We start from the raw sequence: 23759 nt of genomic DNA on the forward strand, positions 1-23759 counted from the left end.
GGGGATAGCAGCAAGGGTTTCAGAAGTGACATTAGGTAATTTGCAATGATTAAACTAGAATGAGATAATATTAATGCGTTACCTGGAAAATTTCTGGCTTGTCTTCAAATATCCTGGCAATGTATTTGTAGTCAGCATAAGCCCAATATTTGGAGTACTCGTAACAACTGAGAGGTCCAGAGAGAGAAGGCAGCTGCCCACAACTCCATGCCAAAAACTCTTCAAGTGTAGCCTCCACATAGCTACACCTGGTTTCAAACTGGGGAACTAGAGCAGCAAAAGAAAAGCCAAATATCAAAGGAGCACTGAGCACAGAAACAGTACAAATAATATGTAGTTTCTCAGCTTTGGTTAAATGTAACAGGAGATAGGAAGTGGGATGAGGTGGCTTGACTCTGGTCAATAAAACGGTTCCTATCACCCAGCTCATCATTAAAGTCTGAGACTACTGGATTTTCATTAAGGTTTAAATGAATGGTGTTGAACTGCTGTGAGGTAAAAGCACACCAACAGCTACTGTTGTCCATGTGCAAGGTGCCAGTAAGCACAGTAACTCAGTAACACTCCCAAGCTCCTGAACAACAGAGCGCCTGTCCTTTGCATCATCTTCCTTCTTAAGTGTGAGCTGCAAATCTGCACACAAGTATTTGGGTACCCTTTATTTTGTCTTCATGATGGACGTGTTCACCTCTCCCACCTAAGCAATAACCAAACCAGCATGGCAATGCATAAGAAGCAAATTCTGGAGCCACCATGTGCCAGTGATCCATCTAAAACACTATGTCCTTATTTTTCATTCGGGATTGACAAAAGCATATTGCGGTGTTCCTTGGCAGACATAAAAGTATTTAGCAGCAATGTTTCACCCCTGTCATGCTTTGGTCAGGCTGACTGATCCAGCCTTTCAGCTCAAGGTCATGTCACTTGGAAGGCCTACAAGATAACCCACATCACAGCATACTCTACTTCTGGTTAATCAGAGATCTTCCTTTCCCACAGTTGCTAATTGTGCCAGCTTCAAAGAGACTTATCCAATGTTAAAAAAAAAATATCAAAAATATCAGTCACTTTAATATAACTACTACTGGGAAAAAATGACTGCAGCCCACATGAATGACAATGACAGAGCTGCAATTTAACCTTGTGTAACTTGCACAGAGCTGCTCAGAAATGGGATCTTTCCACTGTTATGCAACAGCAGCAGCTCTTCGTTCTTTACTGCTCTCATTTTGTTATCGCAGCAATTCCCGTAGAGTCTCATACATTTGTTCTTATTCCCTTTGGGCGGAAGGACAGCTTGAACAAACCTTTATCACTATCATTTTGCCAGTTTCCATTTTAGCAGCCTAGGTAGTGTTTTTTCTTCTCCTCGGTATCAAATTCATTAACTAAAAATGTCAGATAAGCCCCACTACTCAGCAATCTGTAATGTGGGTCTGTGCAGTGGAAGGGCTTCCTACCTAAGAACTGCACACAAGACATATCAATCACCTGTAATAACCAACCCCCTACATCTGATTCCCTGTGTTGCAGTCCAGTGCCCTTTCCTGATACTCAGTCATTAATGTAAAGCACATCATTTTACTAAAAGATGGTCTGATGGAAAAATTAGATAAGAGATACAAGCACCACTGAAGGTGCCTCAATATCTGTATTATTTTGATGAGAACAAAGAGCACTCAGGACATTGCCTATTTTCCAAGACAGCTCAGGAGCAAGTGTTTTAAAGGCAAGAAATATGCTCTTTCTACCTCACTCTGAGCTTAATTTTAAAAATTCCAACCATGAAAGACAAGACTATCTTCTAGGACACAATATCCTCAGGGCAGGGTTGTTGGTTTAATTTATAACTTGTTCAGTACCAAAGTGTGGGTGCTTACGGAAAAATAAAAAGTAATAAGAAACATCTCTGGGCAATCTAGACAGATTGTTTAGATGGATTTGTAGACTGCAACTAGGGTGAAAATGGTAGCAATGGGCATCTGAGAGCAAAAACATGATTAATCAGTTCGCTAATACTTAATAACTAAAAGCTGGGGGTGTTTTGTAATTGATAAATTATACATTAAGACACGTAAGTCTAAAGGAAGCTACCAGTGCTGTCTGGTGACATAATATCTGGAGGTATGACAGCCCTCTGATTTCCAGCCTAATGCCACAGATTAAAACCTGAGGGACGGAGAGAGGGAAGATGTGCTTTTGGAGGAAGGAACTCCTCTCCTTAGTTGAGGGCTGGTCCTGACAGATGCCAAGCTCTGTTCTACTCAGAAAGACAGTGTTTGCAATGTATACTAAGGGAAATGTAGTAAAATAATAGCCTTAGAAAATACCCTAAATCTCGAGTAAGATTGCAAGTGAAATGTCTCCTGCATTTCTTTTAACTTAGAGGAAAACCAAATGTCTGTTCACAGATGCTGGGGAAGTAAAATTGTTTAAATGAATAATCCAAGCAAGGAATAACCATTTCATGCTATCACAAAGCACAGGCACACTTACAAACCAAAAAAACTGACCATCCACATCCAACTCCAATAACCACCTCAAATATCAGCTTTATGTGACATTTATTCACCCTACAGTATTTGTACTATATTTTCAGCCTCCTGTTTAGCAACTGAGTCTATAGCCACCTTTGCAGTCCCTCCCTTTATCAAACCTCAGCGGCTTGAATTCTTTTGCCATCCTTAGTGGTAAAACCTCTTGGGCAGATGTCCAAGCTGCAGCCCTTTTCTATCCAACTGTGTATCTGACAGCATCAGCTCTCTCTAGCATGTCTAAGAGAAATTTCCTCCAGAGATCTTGTGATTCATAACTGATGAGCATGACAACCTCTTGTTCTTTCCAGCCTCTTCACAGTAAACTCATTGTTAATTCATTTTACTACACAACCAAAGAAAATGCTCCAACTAAGAAACGTCTGCATACAGAAGTCAGTTTTGTGTAAGCTTTCTGCTTCATTTGTCATTGCTGGTGTGCTCCAGGTAACCATCAGATAGATGGGCTACAATGCTGCACTTTCTCTGCCAGAAAGTCAGCTTCCATATCTGCTGCCTGCCCTTTATGCCACCTCAGAAAAATACATATTTTACCGTGCCTGGAACTAGATGGGTAGGGGTTTCCTGATTAATAGCACCTTCATTGTTCTTGTAATGAACGCTGATAATCTCTCTGGAGATATCTTCTCTCTGTCAATGCTTAATCCTCTGACTGTACTTTTTCACTTCTTATGTACACATACTGTTTAACTTGTGTAATCAGACAGAACACTATCAAACATACAAACTTAGGTAAGTACAAATAATTCACACAAATAATACTAATAGCTCCCACACTTCCCATGTTTCATAGAATCACAGAATGTCCTGAGTTGGAAGGGACCCACAAGGATCATTGAGTCCAACTCCTGTCCCTGCATGTGACAACCCTGCAGTTCACACCATGTGTCTGAGGGTGTTGTCCAGTCTCTTCTGGAACACTGTCAGGCTTGGGGCCATGACACCTCCCTGGGGAGCCTGTTCCAGTGCTCCACCACCCTCTGGGTGAAGAACCTTTTCCTAATGTCTAGCCTGAACTGCTGATGCCTCAGAAGTTCCAAATTAGTAAGAAAAGCAAATATAAAGTCCAAGCAACTCCCACCAGGCTGCCCTACTTGCAGTTCTAACTTTTTTGTATTAAGGAATCTTCAGTTCGGGAATCTCCACCCAGGCAGCAGATGTGGCAGTAAAGAGGTGAGAAGTTGTCACAGTAAGAGGTCTCAAATAATTTTGCATCTTCCAGATGAACCTTGTGGCTTAATGATTCTCTGAACCTCTGAAGCAGTCATTTCAGAGTGACACCAAAATACACCTATAAGGAGGAGAACAGCTTCTTTCTTGTACATGTTTCCAACTCAGTGGCAGGAGTGGTTCCATTTAGTCTTAAGGCAATTAATCTATTGTAAACATGGGAGGACTATTCAGAGAGATCAATACAATTATTGTTGTATTCTCCTGTTGCTTTCTCTAACCACATCACTGCCTCCATTTCATCTGGGAAAATCAGCATGAACAATGATAAGAAAGAGAGTCCCTTGCTGAAAAACAATGTTAAGCATGCGAGAGTGAGATCAACCATCTTCCAAATGACAGTAGCACATGAAATATATCACATTATTTCAGACTCTGAGATGGCTTGGCTAATGGCTTCACTAATATACCCTTACGATGCAAATTTTTTATAGCATCTCAGGTCTCATTCAGTTACAATATAACCCCTGAAGGCTCTACTCATCTTATTGAAGACATTTCTAGCTCACATTAGCATATAATGGAGGTTATTGGTGACAAACTGATTGCTGCCTAGGGATTGATGCTTTTAGGAAAAAGCAAAATACAGACAGATGCAACTTCAAGATACAAATTCCAATTTAAATCCACTCTATATCCCTAGTGACTACAAGTTATTGTAAAGTGATGACTCTTATCTACTTAGTTGGTAGAATCAATCCATCACTTAGCTATGCAACACTCCATCAGTATCACCATGAGCTTTTCCAGTTGGCATCCCCATTCGGCTCTCTAAAAGTGCCTACCACCTAATGGAGAGTAGGACCAAAACTACCTTTTTATCTGGTAAGGCTTGTATATTACAACTGAGATACATTAACAAGGCATCATGGAAAATGTCATGTATATGCAACATTTTCCCTATTGGCAATGAGATGCCTTTTACATGTAGTGCAGGAACCGGCTGATATCTCACTGAACTATAGAGATGTCGCTGTGAAGATGTGTACCAACATATTAAGTCTACATCTCAGTTATACCATCTGTAGGAAGTGAATAAATAACATCTGTTTTCCCAGCAATGGCATAGGAACCATTAATCCATGCTGGTAAAATGCTTTGAAATCCTAAAATGCCAAGTATTTTCACTCTAACACTTCTTTCTGTTTCATCACTTCTCTTGCAAAAATTGCACATGAAATAATATGGTCATGAAGCTGTGAAGAAAGCAAATTTCACACAGTGTTGTTAAGTAAGATAATGTGATGTAATCCTACCACTTCCACAGAACTGTCAGACCCCCATCTGGAGTCTTTGGGCAGACCCTACATTCCAGAAAGAGGTAGTCCAACTGAAGAAAGTTGGAAGAGTACAGAAAGAATAGCTAGGTAGGGCCAAAAAAAGCTATGACTTATACTGAACTTTGTTTATGAAGTGTGTTTGTCTGGTCTGGGGCGAAGCAGGCAGAAAAAAACACTGAAGGGAGACAAGATACGTTAGGCAAATGTAAGTGCACAGCAGAATGTATTTTGGTATGTGGTTGGGAGGACAAAGGATGTACAGTGCACGAATAAAGCAATGCACAACCTCTAAAGTGTGTAGCACATCACCAACTTGCAGAACGTTTCCTGTATCTTCCCTCCCTGGTAGGAAACTCTGTCTGTCCATGGACAGACTATGACTAGTATTGCGTGGCTACAGACAGAGATGAAGTTGTACTTAAAATCAAGTGCAAAAAATGTCTTTCACCACTGGCATGTTCCTAGATATCTGAGCAAACATGGAGGCTTAGAGGTGAAATTATTGTTCTGGTATTAAGCGATTTTCTTAATGCTTTGTATTTCTATAGCATCTTTCATCACAAGACCTTAAAGTATTAAAAACCACCACAGTCTTATAAAACCTCTGGAGGAAGGTGAGAGTTATCACCATTTTACGGATTTAAAAAAAAAAAAAAAAAAAAAAGGTTTATGAATATGGAAGCTCAGCTGATGTGAACAACTGAATCCTGAATCATGTATAAGACCAGGACCAAACACACACAATACAAAGCAAGGAAAGAAAACTTGAGATACTTCATTCTTATGTTAGTGTTACTCACCAGACTTCCTACTCTAATAAGAAAGAGAAATTAGATTTCTGCTGTTGGCCAAATCCCATGTCCTAATGACAAAGCCTGGGGTGAAAAGCAATACCTTGGAGAGAGAACAGTGGTAATGGAGAGACAGAGGATTGCAGAACCTAAAAACAAGAGTTGTGACATGTAACATCTGTCCACTTCAGTCTCACCCAAATCCGCCGTCTTCAGACCCAGCCTAAACTGTATTGTCTTTCCATCCAACACCTCAGAAAGGTATTTCACATTCCAGCGCAGGGCTGGCCAGTCGCCAACCATGTTACAGAAGACTGCAGGTTGCTGTAGAGACATCACAATTTCTTTGGTTTTCTCAGGAGTAAATGGTTTGACATCTTCACCTGTGCAAAGGAAAAAAACCAAAAAATAAAAAACCAAAAAACAACAGCTGTAGAGAGATGATTTATGATACAAAAACTGTTACTTACCATCTCCCACAGCACAGGAAACATTAAGAACTAACACCTTTGTTTATAGTTGATTGTTTTATTACATTTGTAGATTTTTTGAAGTTTAATTTCTACCGCAAACGCTGAAAGAACAGTCTTACACTAAAGTTTAAAGCAGTGTATTAGCATATAAAATGTAAAAAAACAATAAAAGTAGACATGTGCTTAGAATTTTCACTTGTAGCTTAGGCAATAAAGCACCGTAGCCAAACTGTTTAGAATTAAGCTAACAATAAAAAACCTTACAAATAACGTCCAGAGTTTAGAGAACATAAATTTTATGAGTAATAGTTTTTCTGCACGGGATTCTTTCCAAGAAGCAATGCATATTCTGAGATAGCAAACCAGGTTCCTACGCATTTGATTTAAACCAAGGAACAGCAGCGTAACCAAAACAGCAGGTACTGTTAAAGTGTTTTAAAATTTCTTTTCATCTCCAGAATTTTAGAAAAAGGAAATTGTGCCAATCCAAGAACTAAACTAACCAAAGATTTCCATTTACTCCTTTGCTGTTTAGAGATTTATATGCCCCGCTGAAACTGTCAAGCTGAAATGCTAGCAACCTTGAATAAACTCAGCACTTTCAGAACAACTTTTCTTTAGGGACATATTGAGAATGAAAACCTGATTTTTTTTTTAAAGAACATCTCCATAGAGCTGAAGCAGTGTACTACAACTTCAGATCACTAAAAAAACCAAAAAAATCGTTATTTTAACCTCAATTGAAGTTAACTCATCCAGAATTTGCATCTGTATGATGCCTAAGATTTAATACACCGAATCGATATGTATGCTTCCCTATGACTCCCAGCAGCTCATTTAAAGCAAAAAAACCAATTCACTCACTCTATTCAGGGGTCAAATCATTGTCTGCTATGCTCAAGGGGTTAAACAAATATAGGATAAGAAAATCCCCTTTCCTGCTGGGTGCTAATTTTGGCACCCCGTGTGTGTGTAGTGGGACGGGCCGTGGAGAACACATAGGGCAGCCCTGTGGTGCCAGCTGGGGCAAACACAGGAGAAGAACAAGGTCACCGATGAACATTCTTCTGGATTGTTTCAAACATAACAGTTAAAATAAATATACGAACGTTGAAGGGTGAATGGCAGGAATAAGAGGAGCCCTGTGCACGTTGTATGCCACATCTCTGGTAACTTTAGCGAGTCCCCCTTCATTCGACAGGGTTTATACTCCAGCATAGCTGTACTTTCTAGTTTTCTAAATGAAGCTACTGTCTTCACACAAATGCAGTGAGAGGTTTCAGGGCTGGGGTTTGCTACAGTCCAGGGGTCTCTTCTCCCACAGACTTCCAGGGAAACTGAATCCCTGTCTCCTTTCACTCATGGAAACTCCATCATGAAGATTTGAAAGCAAAGACCTCTCATATTTTATCTTAGGGGATGATAACATTTTTAAATGGCTTCCCTTTCTTCAGGCAGATGACAGGAGGGAGTTTGGTTTTTGGTTTGTTTTCCATGTTTCCTCTTATATGCAGAGCAACACTTGACAGGAAGGTGTTGCCGTGAGACAGAGATGTCTGCGACACTCGGCCTTCAGTCTCACGCTCCAGCAACTCGCACAACCAGGACATAAGGAGGCCTCACGGGGACCGTATGTCTCACCATATGGTGTGGCCTACCCCGGTTGGAGGCTCTGGGGCTTCCTGAGCTGTAGGTTAGTACACTTGGAGGGAGCAGGGCCAGAGCAGGCACAAGGACCGTCTGCAGACACAAGGCCAGGAGCTGGTGCCGGCACCAGGAGCTGCTGCGGGCATGGGAACAGGTCAAAGCTCAGCATGTTTGTTCATACTGATGCTGTTCAGAGACTAAGGCAAGACTCAGTCCAGACCTGAACACTCACAGCTGGTTTATAAAACTTCTTCTGCCTTTAACCAGTGCAATTACAGTATCACACACAGGTGTCTTTCATGATGCAGGAGCTGGCCGGCCTTATGTACCTTTCAGATTTTCCAGCTCATAAAAATGAAATAATTCCTGCCCAGTTTATCACCACATGGGTGTCTTTTTGAGTTCTCAATTGTTTTTTAAGGGTAGTACATTTAATTATTTCAGAGAACGTAAATCCGAAGAAATGCAAGAAACTGGTGGCACTTTTTTGGAGGATTTTGTAAAGCTGAGTTTTATTGCAAAAGCTTCAGATTTATCCTGTGACTTCAGTCAACAGTTGGGCTGTACTATCAAAGCAGAAATTTTACTGGGAGAGACAGGAAGGCTCATTAAAGCCAACTGTTGATTCTCTGTGGCTTTCTAATGTGACTTCCACATGCATATTTTGCTTTTGAAAGGTGTAGTTTTAACCACAGTGAATATAGAGTGAGAAGCTCAGAGCTCAAGCTACTGGGAGAGTTTGTATCCATGCTGAACAAAAAAACCACAATTAGACTAAATAGCCTCTTCTCTACTGAATGTCAGCTGGAGGTTTTTGTCATGCCACCACACTTTATTCAACTGTAAACCTATTTTCCTATAAAATTTAGAAACCATGAAAAAGGACAGCCTGTCTTAGTAAGATGCTAATAAATGTTATCTTCAAACAGTATTAAAGTATATATATTAATAGATATAAAGTATATATATTTTATCGATCTATCTAATCACATACAGTACATAGGATATAATTGGCAGTGAAGTCTGAAACATTTTCAAAAATTTAAAGCATTATATAAATTAACATTGGGGTTTTTTTTGCAAAGACAAATAGAGATTCTTGCCAGTTTTCTGTGAAGGATCTTTTAAGTGTCTTGATTCATTCTTTTGTATTCCTTGGTGAGAACAGCAGTCAGCTAGACATAATTCCTTCCCCATAATATTTGTCATGGATGTTTAGAGAAAAGGCACAGTATAAAAGGTAAATACCATATACTACATCAAATAGTTATTATGATAATTTGGAGAACTCTGCTCGTGACCGACAGAGATTTCTGATGGAACTATATGCTGTAGGAGTGGTGAAAAGTAATTAAAAGAGATATCTGAAGATAACTCTTGAAAGAGAGATGAGCAGAAAAAATCTAGTTAAAAATAATAATAATAATCTTTTCCTTAGCTATTGTTATCATAGCTTCACAAAGACCTTGTGAGCTGGGCTTGTGCTTCTCAGTGTTTCCTAACTTGTAACTGATGGTAATTGATTCCTAGGCAAAACCTGGGATTGCATACCATATATAAGAGCATATAGTTTGGACATGGATGTATGTAAGTAAAAGGTGTACAAATGAAATATGTTGCAAGGCAAAAAACATGTCCATGGCATATATTGGGCATTAACTATCAGATTCCTAGGGGAGATCTAGTAGCAGGAGAGAATAGAAATACATATTCCCTTTGAAAATAAAAGCTCTGTTGGAGTCTTCATTTTCTCAGCTGTACTCTGATCCAAAAGAGAAAAGGAATACTTTAAATTAGTTCTTTCTATCAGGCTCAACAACTGGTGTGGCCTCACAGTACAAAAGGAAGCAGGAATAATTTGTCTCATGTTTTGACTTTACACAAGGCATGTATAGAATCCAACCAGGAACTGAAAAACCGAACCAAGTTTTAGCTCAAGTTTTGTAACTGTCACAGCTTATATAATTGGCGAAAAATGTAGGTGTTCTTTAGAAAGGTAACACATAGCGAAATAGAGATTTTCTAATTAAAAAACCAAAGCTCTCCAGTTGTCTTTACATGAAGTGTTGTCAAATGTGAAGACTCATCCAGACTCAGCATTGAGGGCAGGGAAAAGAAAAGCGATGAATTGGCTAAGTACTTTCCAGTAGTCTTTGTGCTTCTAAAAGAGAAAATAATTTAATGTTTCTGATTAACAGTTTTTCTGAATAACTGAGTGGGGTTTGGGAATAAAGAGTTTAGCACAGCAGGCAGCCTGACGAAAAGTGGACTTGATCAAAGTTGTTCAGAAGTTAAATGTACTGTCATTAAAAAGCTAAATGTACTGTCATTCATTTAAAATAATTTAGCAAATTAGAAGAGTTCATTAGTGCATGGTAGTTGGCTTCTGCCAAAACACCCTGCTGCTTAAATATGAGATTTAATTGAGAGGTATTAAAATTATTTTCTAAAAGAGGGAGTACAAGGCAATCCTGGTAGCATATCTCGTGGAAGCATCATCAAATTGTTTTTCTCGTAAATTTGTAATGCTTCATTATCCTTATTTCTTTTTTAAAAAAAATTAAAAAGTGAAAAGCAAAAATTGAGATTTTGAATACATTAGTACAGAGCAGCCATGTCACTCAAAAAATCAACTAACCTCCAAAATCTTGACTATCCAACAACCAGGAGAGGGAAAAGAGAAAGTGTGTGGAAGGATGGGGAAACTCCCCAAACCAAAGAGAAGTGACTTGGTCTGGAGGTCAGACTTAATGATTTCACAGGACATTAACTCTGTAAATTGAAAACCAACTTTAAATAATCTGCATGTGATTACAACATTATTCGCTGCCATCAGCCTACTTTGGGCAAACAGAATTCATCTAAATATACACAAGTAGATTTTAGGATATACTGCATGAATATCTAGATATTATTTCCTGAAAAATTATTACTATTATCTTTGACACCAGGAACGTCAGTACTGCAGAAGCAGCATAGCCAGGGGGCATTTAACCTAGATTTGCATTGATATTTTGGATACTGAAGACTAGTTAGCAGTTGTGTGGAGCCTCTCAGGACAGACAAGTCTGCACGGGTTAGACTGGCACCTGCAGCTCATTCTGGTAGCCTGAAGTCAACACACCCTTCCTCGCCCTCCGCGTCTGCTGCCGTGGGAGGAGAGAGAGACCAAAAGAGGAGTTTGTATTTCCACTCACGTCCCAGTCCTGCTGTGGCAGGGCTGAGCATCTGGCCATTTTTCTTACACAAAGTCTGAGGTACTCAAGACATGAAGTAAGAAAAGAGCATGGGCTGTGCTCTCAAACCTCCATCTGTCCTTCTGATAAAGACAAGGAAAGAGCTGCCAGACATCTCAGGGATGGAGCAAGGGGCTGAGCCCAGAATACAGCACAGGGAGGGACTACCCACCCCTGCTCTAAGTGACAGCCTATCATCTCAAGCAACTATTCATGAAATTTCTCCCTAAATCCTTTAGAGCTCTTCCTAGAAAGCTCCTCTTGAACCCTTGGCCAACTTCTGCCTGTTGTCTTTTCTCCTCCCACCCTCCAGTGCACTTCTAGAAAAGTGTTGGTTTTCAGCAAACTTACTGCATGTTGAATGATCTCAGCTCCTCCAACAGAAGAAAAGCTTTCCTTTCGCTCCTCGTCCTTGCAGCTCCTGCCTGCTGCATCTTCAGCCAAATATCCCCTTGCTCTCCCACTCCCCCAAACCAAGGAAAATTAGGATATGTACAACTGACAGATGTAATACTAAAAGTATTTGCAATGACCTTTGTACACTTCTTATTGGCAAAATTGCTCAAAGCAAAGTGAAGCACAATGAAACTGCAGCACTTGTCAGGTAAATGGCATTTCATTTTCTTTTGAAGGAAAAGACTGTGGTCGTTGACTAAAACCTTCCATCAGGATATAAAAGAATTTCTCCAAAGGAGAGACTGTTCTTCCTTAAGCTAGACTGAAAATTCCATCTTCCTGTCTGTTTGGGGTGTAAATGACACCCACTTGCTGCTGAGGAAATTAAGCAGCAAAGCCATTCCTTTCCAATACCCCACTGGCACTGATGTACGTTTCTCACAATATCGCCTAAAAGATGGGAAATCTAATACAAAACTTAATGCTAATATAACATGATTGAAGGTAAAAGAACTGGCACATCATGGAATTTAAGAGAATAAATGTGCTCATATTGTAAGTAAAGTTTATTTCTTTTTGTATTCCTTGTTAGCACTAAGTATGAATACACTACTCTTAAATAGATGAATACGCTGTGTAAAATTCATCATCAGAAACTGTAACAATTTATGAGTTTATTGTTGCCCTATCCTTCAAACTTGACTGACAAGAACTTCAAAATAACAGCAACAAAAGAATCTAAATCTAAAATACACCATTTTCCCATAAGCTATTGTAGTAAACAGTCAATAGTATTCTAAAAATATGGTTTTTTCCCATAAACCATTGTAATAAATTGTCAATAATACAACTGAGCTTCTTGAATTGGATCCACAAACGGGTTGTGAGGGAAGTATATATGACTTTGTTCACTATTATGCTACACAGGATACAAATTATGATTAATGACTGAGTCAATTAAAGGCATAATTGTTAGAATGAAATTTTACTTAAGAAGAATAAAAGTAGTATTTTTTGAGTTACATAAATTATTGAATTTAAAAAAAAACAGAGAGACCCAACATGTAAATCTCAAGAGCCGTTTCTGAAGTGCACAATAACCAACATGCACAATCAGGGTATTAGATTCAGGGACTGACATTATTATAGGAACATTAAACAAAAAGCATGGCTATTATTCCACCTGCTTACATCATTCCATTTCTTTCAGCTTAAGTAAAACAAGCAGAAGTGAGCTTAACCTTTGTTTCAAGTTACTGTTTCTCTTTACAGAGGTTCTTGTGCGGCAACATTAAATTTGTCTGGGAAAAACTGTCAACAGTGTATGTTTTGAATCTTGAGGTTCTTATAAAGAACGTGAAATCTTGCTTTGACATAACGTAGAGCTAAGGATGCATTCGACCTAACGCAGCTCACCAAAATGTAAACTACCAAGCTCCTCTAATTTAATTTTCAACCTTAACATTTAATTAACGTTAGTTCTGGGTTTTAATATAAATATTAAACATAAAACAAACTCTGTTGTCACTGAAAAAGCACAGCCTAGTTACACAGAGGCTTACATTTCACAACTTTATAATATAACAAGCCACTGCTAGCAGTGTCAACATATCTTTACCATCTTTCCTTCAGAGATTTTATTTCTCTTTTCTTTTTCAAAGAACAACTGCCTGCAAAGTTTCTTTATCTGTAAACACCAAGAGCTAAATATTGGAAAAGATCAAGGACTCTGTAGGCACAAATCTCCACTCAGATGTGATGAACTCTTGTTCTAATCAGCAGCACCTGCTTTCCTGGAGACTGAAGATGACCTTTAATTTTAGAGGAAACCATGGCAGTGCAGCTGCTTTGAATTTTGGAAGCTACTTGCTATATGCAAAATTTGCCAAAACTCAGTATTTGCCAACCTATTAATATATCTGAAAAAGTCCTTTCAGTAGTTTCAATATTTTCAGATTCCTTTTAAACATTAATGTCATGAAGCCAACCATTGACTAATTCAGTAGTATTCATAGTATCAAAAGCAAGTGTCTTCTGTATCCAGTCTTCAAAAGCACATGGTACTTCAAAATTTAACATAACCCTTTGAACATCAGCAAAACAATAAAATTGCAAAAGGCTAAAGTTGCACTTTTATACCAAGACATCCAAACTATTTTACCATTGCTCTTGTTGAAATACTCTAACAGAAATAAAAATCTCATGCAAGATAGGAGTTGACACAAGAAAGTACAAGATTGTACACATTAGTAGCGGTTGAGAGAGAGGCATAAGAAACAAGGGGATGCTGCTGTTCATCGAATCTCCCTGAAGAAAGTCACATGGAGAGCAAATCTGTCAAAAACCTGACAACTGGAGAGAGCAAAGGGCACTTCCTAATGGCACTGGGGGTTGCACCATGGGGGGGACACTCTCCTGGACTGCCCAGCTCAACCAGCACATGACAGGCGTGTTTCAGCTGAATTACACTCTCCAAATGCCTCAAGGTTAGAACATATCTGCCAAAGCCTTCAGTTTATATTAATAAGCCAGGCTTAAATCAGCACAGTCCAGGTGCCAACCCATAAACGAATCAGCCAGGATTGCCTCAGGGGTGGGCTGAGCATTTGGTAGCAATAACAGCCTCAGCCTTATAATTTTTATCTGTTACGAGTAGTCTATCAGAGCTCCAGGCCACCAACTCCTCCTAGGATGAATTCCAGAAGGTTTTAGGCTGGACACAGGCAGATAAGCATGAATATGGAGACACAACCACCTTGGAAGCTTTTAGGATTGAAATGGAGGCACCTACCAATGGATATACATGGGCATCTGTATCACGGTTGTGGATCTAGGTGCCGTTAAGTCCATGCAAGTCCTGCAATAGGCATGGGAGGTCTGGGCTAGGAGACAAAATAACCTTTCCACTTGCCTGAATATGTGTGCACTTCATCTGATAATATTCAAATCTCTTTAGCTACATTATAATGAGGTTAAAGCAAGAAAAGGTTTCCCCACCCAAATTTTACAAATGTCAGTAATGAGAACAGTAAAAATGTCACCACACAGAGAAAAGAGTGAAATTAGCATATTTAGGGAAGTATTATACCCATGAGTGAAATAATGCAATCAGCTAGCTGCAAGATAAAGCTAATTTGGTTTCCAACAGTTTATCAACAATGCACTGCTCCTTTACATTAACAAATTTAAATGGTACCATATCCTGCAAACAAGAATAATTCACACAGAATATTACACCATGTTAATTAAATAGCTGGAATAGAAAAGGTCAGACCATGACTGAAAGATGCGCATATGGGTTGTGAAGCTATGAAAATATGGAGTGATTTCAAATCAAGCAATTAAAATAAATTATTTTAATCATTATTAAGTCAACAGTAAATACACCTAGATTTTCTGAGCTTATTTTGACGGCTCTTTTTGTTGCTATTTCTCAGAACTTTCTTTCTTGCTGATCCATGCAAGAGTCAAAATATCTTTAAACCCATCATAAGATGAGGTGGCTTGGATAAGCTTTCATGGAGTCATCCTGCTTATATTCAAGTTTTAATTTTATTACGCAGGTAGTAAGAGGCAAGAGGCAAGTTTTACAGTTAAAGAACATGACAAAGCCCCACTTGCTTTATTTTTGGATGGGTTTCCTGCCACTAGAACAACCAAGAAACCCTCACAATTACTACACTTAATTGAAAAATGTTCAAAGAGAAATATTTTTTCACTTTGTTTACTTCTGCAAATGACAGCACTTTGTCTTTGGCACAATGCCAGCAAATCAATTAAATTACAGTAGTACCATAACCATTTTAAATTGAAATAACGTTTTGGCATGGGCTAAATTATGCTGAGGTGGTAATGTATGAAAAAGACCTAGTAAAACAGGGAATTAATCTTACTTGGATCCTCAAAGCACTACTGCAATATGCTTTGGTTGAGGCCGAATATGAATGTTGTCCAATATTTTTACTACACTTTTGTCACTACAGTTGTACATGGCAAGCTCAAATTTTAGTTTGTTACTATCTGTATGTCACCCCATTATTTAATTGTGCATGAGTTTGATTTTTCCTGGAGAATTTTCTGAACTTTTCTAGACAAAATCTCATTTCCTTTTTGATAATAGTTCTGCCAGTTTCAGCTCGTAAAAGCTTCCTTTTTGCACTTTCAGTGCAACTTCTAATTTGAACCTTAGTCTAGCAAACAGCGCCGTGTGGGCTAAACAAAATGCAATATCTGTATGTTTTGGGAGAAAATTCATGGGAGTGTGTGGTTTTAGCTGCCAAACCCTGGGCCGGGCACCACGTGTGAAATGCAGTGTTGCGCTGCCCAGGACGTCAACAGTTACACCATGGACACTGGATTTAAAACCAGCCTGCAAGGATCCCAGCGGTCAGCTCTCCCCAGGTAAGCGCACAGGCATTTATCAGCCAATTTCCAGTGTTTGTGACAGAATCCCTAAGCAAGCCAAACTGATATACTGATTATCTGTTGGTTGGTTTTTTTTTCAGAGAAGATGCAGCATTGTGCAGGGTACAAACCATTAATTTTATGGCAACTGCAGATGGTAGACATATAGATAAATACACGACCTAATGAATAGATACTTCCATCTATTTAAATGATAATAATTTCTAATGAGCTTAGTGTAGCCCACATGATGGTATATTCATCCAAATTATTTTAAAAATTACTTCAGTGCAGGCTGTAACTGTATCCTTCTATTTTTCCCCCTAATTTGGAGCACGGCTCATTTGTATCCAGCTCAGCACGAAGCAATTTGTCACTTTAAAAGGGCAGACGCCCCGGGACAGCTCTGCGGCGGGATGTCCCTGCGTGAGGGTCCCGCACCGACTGCAGGCCCAGCCCCGCTCTGCCCTCTGACACGGGCCCACGCTAGAGAGGGACGTTTCGGAGCTGAAGAAGAGCCATGGAGTCCCCGTTCACTCCCCTGCTTTCCCCTCCCGCGGCCCACAAACAAGCTACGCTGCCCGGCCCCGGCCTCGCCGCTCGCCGGGCCGCACCAGGCCGCAGCGCGGCGGGCCCTGGCCGGGGCGGCGCCGTCCGTGGAGGGGCTGAGGGCACCTACCCGGCGCGGCAGGACGGCGGCTGTCCGCCCCAGCCATGCTGCTCCGGCTCTCCCTCCGCCACGGCTCCGGCGGGCTCCCCTCGGCACCGCCCTCGCTAGCGGAAGGGAGAGCCCGGCCGCGGAGCGAACCCGGCCCAGCAGCGCGGGGCGGAGCCGCGGTGGCAGCGTGACGGCCGGGGCTGACAGCGGCCCCCTGGCCGGGTCTCCCCCGACCCCTGCGGTGACACACGAGCGGCCCTTCGCTCCCAGCAGCGGCTCCCACGGGCCGCCCCGCTCCCGCCCCAGAGCCCGAGCCCCCTGTCTCCGCAGGGTGACGACCCAGGGGCTCCCCCGCCCCGACAAGTGGCGGGGCTGCGGCTGCCCGCCGGCTCGGCTCCCTCCCCGCGGGCGGCGGGCCCGGCTCTCCTCCCCGGCGCCGCTTCCCTCCTCCCCTCGCCGGCGGAGGAAGGAGGTGGCCGCCGGCCCTCCCCGACCGCGCATGCGGCTGTGCCGGGCCGGGGCAGCGCCGCCGCGCTCGGGGCTTGGAGCCTGGGCGTCCCTTCCCGGGTCCTCCGCCGGGCGGGCCCCCGTCAGCGCCCCCGCAGATGGGCTTGGGCTGGAGCAGCGCGGAGGAGCGGCAGCCCCTCCTGCCGCCGCCGCCGCCTCAGCAGCAGCAGCAACGGCGGCGGCCGCAGCCGCGGGGGCCGGCGGGGAGCCCGGCTGTACCGGCGGCGGTGCCGGTGCCGGTGCGGCGGCTGACGCCCTTGGCGGGCCGCGTGTACGGGCGGCGGTGGCTGGTGCTGCTGCTCTTCTCGCTGCTGGGCTTCGCGCAGGGCCTGCTGTGGAACACATGGGGCCCCATCCAGAACTCGGCCCGCCTGGCCTTTGGCTTCAGCGGCTGGGACATCGCCCTGCTCGTCTTCTGGGGGCCCATCGGCTTCGCGCCCTGCTTCTTCTTCATGTGGCTCATGGACAAGAAGGGTGAGCGGGGCCGGGGGCGGCGGGGCCGGGGGTCGGGACTCTCCGCCCCGTCCTGCGGCTCCCCCCGGCCAGGCGGGGACACCGTGTCCGTGTCCCGGTGCGGGGCGGCCTGGCCGGCCCAGGGCTGCCCATTGCGCTCGGAGCTGGCGGCCTCGGCCTTAAACGGGGGTGACTAATACTTTAAAGGCATCATGAGTGCTATTTTCGGTACAGTGCTCAAACAAAGGCACATCAAAGGCCATTCTCAAGGAAGGTACTTAGGCTGTTCCTAAAGCTAAGAGGAATTATGGCATCTGAGGTGGTGACTGAGGCGTGGGTCTGGAGATAGGCTCCAGCCTGGCATTGCCATGCGGGTGTTTGACCTGGACGTGGTCGTGTTTCCTGGTAATCTGCAGTGAAACAAACATCCTTGTTGATGTTTGGATTGAGTAACATCGGTGCTCAGGGCGGCCACTTCGTCTTGAAGGAAATACTTCATTTTTAAAAGTGGACTTGGACACGAAGTCAGAGGCTTGCTTATAGTTGTGTTAGGGAGGTGCAAATATAGAAAACACTAACCAGAAGTTGCACTTCAGGGTTTCAGAAGATGAACACAAGGTAGAGTTTCCTAATTTGCGTTCGGGCCGTTGTGTCTCTGTGGCAAACTTCTGAAATTGGTGCCTGTCTCTGGAGAACTTCTCCAGGGCCTGTGCAGTTTGGCTGTGGTCTCGGTCATTGCTCCACAAGGTCAAGCACCTGTGTTTGCAGATTTGAGCTTTTGGGCCTAAATCCACAGAAGCGTTTAGTCTCTTAATTCCTGTTTAAACAGGCCCCTAAACAGGAGATAGGAGCTTGTGTATTCTTGTGGCTCCTGATGTTAAGTGCTACATGTTCCATTTATTAAGGAATTAATAGGTCATTTGTGGGGAGGGGAGGAGAGGAAGCGAAAGCGGGCAGCTGAGAAGGCCTGAGTCTAGAAATTGGACTTGCTTTTCCTAAAACTGAAGAGGCATTGGGGGAATAAAACCTATTGGGCTGAAAATAGGTTCTCCAAATGAGTCCGTGGTGGCTGTACAGCCAGTCTCCTCTCAAGCAATTTAGACTTACATTGAGAATGGCTGTCTAGACTACTGTATAATAGTGGTGTTAATTATCTTAAAATTAAAGTAAGTTATTCTGTTTTATACAACAAAGATAATGGCTCTGCTCATGGTCTGAAGGAAATAAAGCTCAACTTGAATCTGTGCTTGTAGAACTAAGTCTCTATTTTTATTTCTTCATTTTCTACGAGGTTGATTCTGAGAGATGCAAAAAGAAATACTGGAAAAGATTTGAAGTAACTCATAGGAGAAGAAACATTAGTGTCTTCTTATTCTTTAATGTGATTAGTCATATAGTTTCTGGATTTTCTCATGTTTTTGTTTTTTAATTTCCATGTTCGTTGGAGATACTGGTACAAACTACCCCTTCGCACTTGCTTTGTTGCTTTCCTTGTTGAAAGAATTTTGGTTGATAGCCTAAATAGGGCATCTCATCTCTCTGTCTTTATGTGTGAGGAGTACGTAAGGGCCCTGGAGCATATTCTTTGCACCATGCAGATTTTGTGTGGGCCCCGTTGTGTTTCATGCTGTTTTCTGGGTCTGGATGATTAGCACAGGGGATGCTGTGCTGTTTGCTTGGGAGGTGACGGTGGAGCCCTGCCATTTGGTCTCTCATGGAGTAAAGAGGAGAGCTGCTGCCACCCACCTCTCCCGTGGGGCACGTTTCGGCTGGTGGCACCTTGCAGGGAGGTGTCTGCTCTTTGAAGTACAGATGTTCTGGGAGCAGCGTGACTCTGCTGCTTTGATGCTGAAAAATTGTTTGAGTGTGACCTTACAAGGGCAGTATTTAACTTGCTTAGGGGTACGAATGCTTGTTGTTACACCAAGTTTTCTCTCTGTACCAAAAATATGGAGAAACGATACCATTTGCTCTCTGGCTTCAATCATCTGTCATTGGAGTTAGCTAGTAAAGGAACTGTCAGGAAAAAAACGTATTTGTGAAGTGTCAACATGTAAAACCTGGCGTGTATCAAAAGTATGACACTGGAGATGATGCATGTCAGAATTTGAGAGGAGATTCTGCTTTTACATAGCCCTATACTTCACAGTCAGAGGTATATCTAACTCATATTTATACATAGCTGCCTGCCCTCAGTTAAGTCTGGTTTCTTGTTACAATGCTCCAGATGAGGTCCAAAAGTATTTATCTTTTTGATTTTTAGTTGTTCATTGTAGCATATAGTTTGAAACATAAATCTGTTTCCATACCAAATTTCTGTTATGTTATTCGTGTTCCTGGTTCTTATTTCATTACTGCTTATAAGGGTTTAGTTACCTTTTTGTTTTATATCTTAACTAATTAGAAATTAAAAGATTGAATATTAAGCAATAGGCATTTTACTAATCCTACTTAGAAGAAACATTTTTGGGGCTGCATGATTCAGCTCCATCACAGCTTCTCAGAGGAGTGGAGGGTCCTCAGAGAAGACAGGACAGCAGTGTTTATTTTTAGTAAGTAAGCTAAATAAGCTCTAGATTATCTGGTTTTTAGTTCTATATAGAAGGTATCCAGGATGGAGGAGTTACATGGTTTTTGTTTTCTAACCTCTTAAGGGTTTCTTGTCTTATGTGACCTTTTCCCACCTGGCCTGCCAAGCCTGTCTCCTGGATTTTTTGTGGAGGTGTCTTTGCAGTTGACACAGGTAGTGCAGGTGGAGAAGGGGAGGAACACATGGGCTGGGAAAGGTGTGTAGATGGTGTCACTGGAGAATTTTCTGCGGGAGATGCTGCAGGGAACTGGACATCTTCCCCAAGGACTTCAGTCACCCAGAACGGTGTTGATGTCAGGAGCAGTGTGACAAACAGTTTGGGCTGGCTAAGCCCACGTTCCTGGGATCCACAAGCATTTCCCGAATTTTATGAAATTGAGGGTGGATTTTCACCGGGAGTGTAGTGATGGTCTTCACAAGGCTGTATTTGCAAAAAAAAAAAAAAATCATACTTGAAGATCTGAACAGACTTAGTAGGAATAGGCAATTTTTTTGAAGAATGTTAACACATTATTTGAAAGGGTCTTTGAGGCGCTGGAGGAAGCCTGGGTTTAGCTGATGTGCTGTAAGGTGTGTAAACTGAAAGCTAATTTGTATTATTTGCTGAGCTCTTGTCATTCTCAAAAACATTCATTTTCAGATGCTTAGCAAGGCTCACATATCTGGAAATTCCTCTTTGGGGGGTGAGCCCTGTTCCTGTTCTCCCCTCCCTGCTTCCCCAGGCTGGATGGAGACTTCTGCCTGCCTGCTTTTCCTCAAGAGCTAGGAAGCTTCCCTTGCTCCTCGGCTGGGTGCTGTACCAGCGACAGCGGTGGCATCTGTAACCTTTCCCATCCCTGGTCTGGGATGGATGCATTCAGGAATTCTGTTTGCCTGCATTATTTTTGAGTGTGTGCCGTTTTGAAGTATGTTTGAAATCCTTCTCCATACATAGAATTACAGTTTTTGTCTTGATTGGTTTCTCAGGGAAGAAAGCTCAAAAGATGGAGTGTGCCGTGGGGCTACATGTGTCTTCCCTGTTGCATTTTCTGTAGCAATAGGATTAGAGAGTCCTTGTTAAAATGATAATTACCTTTAGAGATTCAATAAGATTGAAATTAAATGGGAAATTACTTCAGTGTGCCGTTGGATGGACCCTTGTTGTTTACATGATTAAAATTAGCTACAATTTGTCACATGATGCTTGAGTGTTTATGGATGTTTTGTGCCTTGAGTGTTTCATTTCCTGGGAACTGTAAATATAAGCATACAGAAGTGTTAGGATGCTTATATATAACTGGAAATTGAAAGCTTACATACTTCTATGGATCTGGTTTGCTGTTTTTTACTTAAGTTCATAGTTATGAGGTGAGACCTAGAAGCAGTATAAATATATGGTGTCAGTCTTAATTGTGTTCCCATATAAGCAAGAAGAGGCAATGAAGAATGAAATACTTTATGTTAAATTACATTAAACAAATTTAATAGAATGGTGATATTTTTCAGTAATTTTTCGAATACAGTGAACACAGTTTTATATTGAGTTTGAAGAAATGTTACTTGTAATAGTGAAATGTAATCTGTTTCTTGGTCCTTTTTTGTAAAATAATATGTGCTTAACACGGGTTGTGAATACATTCTTAGTAACTTTATTTTGGTGAAATTAAGTTTACATAGCGTTGTTAGTCTAGTGATTAAACTGTGAAGTAGAGAGAGAACTTCAGTAATCAGATTCTGTTTTTTTAATGGAGATTGGCTTGTCTATTGAAACCATTAAAGTTTTTACTTGTATGAATAGTTATTCCTTTTCTGAATATCAAACTCTTGATTTCATGCTTCTCAGCTTCCTTCTCTGGGACATTTGATGGTTCTTATCTCTTCCACCTGGGAATTTGGAGGTTAAATCCCTTAAATACAGTCTGACAAAATAGTCATGAATGTTGAGTATAAGTACTAAATCAAGCCCTACTAATATAAAAATGTCTTAATAATGATTCTCTATACAAAATAAACTACATGTGATGGATAAAGAGAATTCTGCATAGCAGCTTTCATGTTTGAAGTCTGCAGATTGTCACTTTGTGCTGCATGCTTGGAAACACTCATTTTGCTTTCAAGCGACCTTTGGACTCCTCCAACTCACATCTCAGGTCCCTGGGACAGAAAGGAGAAGACTTTAAGTGAGCTTATCCTCCCCCTAGATTTTCATTTAGGAAGTGTTTATGAAATGTCTTTGGTTTTGAGAGGTATGAAGGTGAGTACAGAGAGCAAAGGGGAAGCAGTTGCTTGTTCCAGACATCTGTGGAAACATGAATGGTCAAGTGAAGCCAGCAGATGGGGAAGACTTTCTTCCTTTTAAGTGTTTCCATTTTGCTTGGTGTCTCAGGGTCCATGTCTGTCATTCAGGCTTTCAGACAATGTGGTAGTAAATATAAATTGGAGCATGTTACTAATAACTAAACAAAATTACAGCAGGTCTAGTTGATGATAGGTATCGCTGTTGGTATATGAATAGATGGACAGTGTAAAGTACTTTCTGTGGTGGCACTCGCAAGAACGTGCAGGTTTTAGTGAAAGTATTCACAATTCAGTCGTGTCCCAAACAATTGTAAACATGGAGTTTTGGTTAACAGAAGGACAAAAACAGATGAATCATGAACCTTTGAAGTCTGAGAGTTTTCACCTTGTGGCAAAGAAACACATTTTCAGCTCCTTTTTGTCATGATCTCAGAAATAGACTTTTCTTATCTCAGATGCATGACTGCAAAATATGTGGCCGATATTTCAAAATGACCAGTTTGATAATTCACAGGTCAAGTTCAGGTGTGAGCCTCAGCTACAGATGCCTAGGAGAAGACTCTCCGTAAGGCTGTGAGACTTTAATATATTGGTGAGATCAAGCTAAAAGGATTTACACACTTCAACAATGGAAAAGGTTTATACAGACATAGTAGTTTTGGTAGGTCAGTAGAGCCTACAGGAAAGAAATACCCATGGGCAAACTTAGAGGTATGAAGCTGTGGGTAGAATGGCAAGGAGCCAGTGAGAAAGGAAAGTATGATGTTTCTGATACTTGACTGCAATATGGTGGGATTACAGAGAATAGTTTCATCATAAACAACTGATTCTACTCAGTAGCATTTATGTTAGTGGTGAAGGTCTTGTTAACTCCAACAAGAGCAGCAGAAAGCTCTCTTGGAATTAATTGAAGCTAAATGTGAACTTAGTGTTTCAGTTTAAAAAAAAATAAAGGGAGGCAGGGAGGGAATGCCTTGACTCACATGAAGTGAAAGCTGTGTATGTTTGGTGAAAAGGCAAGTGATGCACTTCAACTGAATGCAAAGGAAGTTTTGAGGGAAAATATCTGGTCTACCCCATTCTGTCCTCTCATCCTGTGAACATCTATTGCATGCTATGGATGATGTGTATTTCATTGTCTTATAAGTGATACTGATCCACACCTATCAAATTCCGTGAAAGGGATTAATTTTCCTAAGCTAACAAATCTTGGAAGGAATGAGATGAAGTGTTGTTTTTCATGTGGAAAGATGAAAGAAGCA

The 23759-nt window shown here is 41.5% G+C and overlaps 2 protein-coding genes across 2 annotated transcripts in view; one reads left to right on the forward strand and one right to left on the reverse strand.

The window, feature by feature from the left end:
- Positions 1 to 16756, reverse strand: part of HSPBAP1 (HSPB1 associated protein 1) — a gene marked incomplete at its 3' end in the record, with an annotated part of 35009 nt that extends 18253 nt beyond the window's left edge. The window contains exons 1-3 of the mRNA XM_080346358.1: positions 16692 to 16756; positions 6054 to 6239; positions 83 to 267 (exon numbers count right to left, since the gene is read on the reverse strand). Coding sequence (XP_080202484.1) covers positions 83 to 267; positions 6054 to 6239; positions 16692 to 16728 — 408 coding nt within the window. The 5' untranslated portion in view covers positions 16729 to 16756. The remainder of the gene's footprint in view (positions 1 to 82; positions 268 to 6053; positions 6240 to 16691) is intronic.
- Positions 16757 to 17207: 451 nt separating this feature from the next.
- SLC49A4 (solute carrier family 49 member 4) overlaps positions 17208 to 23759 on the forward strand; it is a 64556-nt gene continuing 58004 nt past the window's right edge. The window contains exon 1 of the mRNA XM_080347115.1: positions 17208 to 17651. Within this exon, the coding sequence (XP_080203241.1) occupies positions 17276 to 17651 (376 nt within the window). The 5' untranslated portion in view covers positions 17208 to 17275. The remainder of the gene's footprint in view (positions 17652 to 23759) is intronic.

Source organism: Nesoenas mayeri (genome assembly GCF_963082525.1).
Source record: "Nesoenas mayeri genome assembly, chromosome: 6".
Taxonomy (NCBI): Eukaryota; Metazoa; Chordata; class Aves; order Columbiformes; family Columbidae; genus Nesoenas; species Nesoenas mayeri.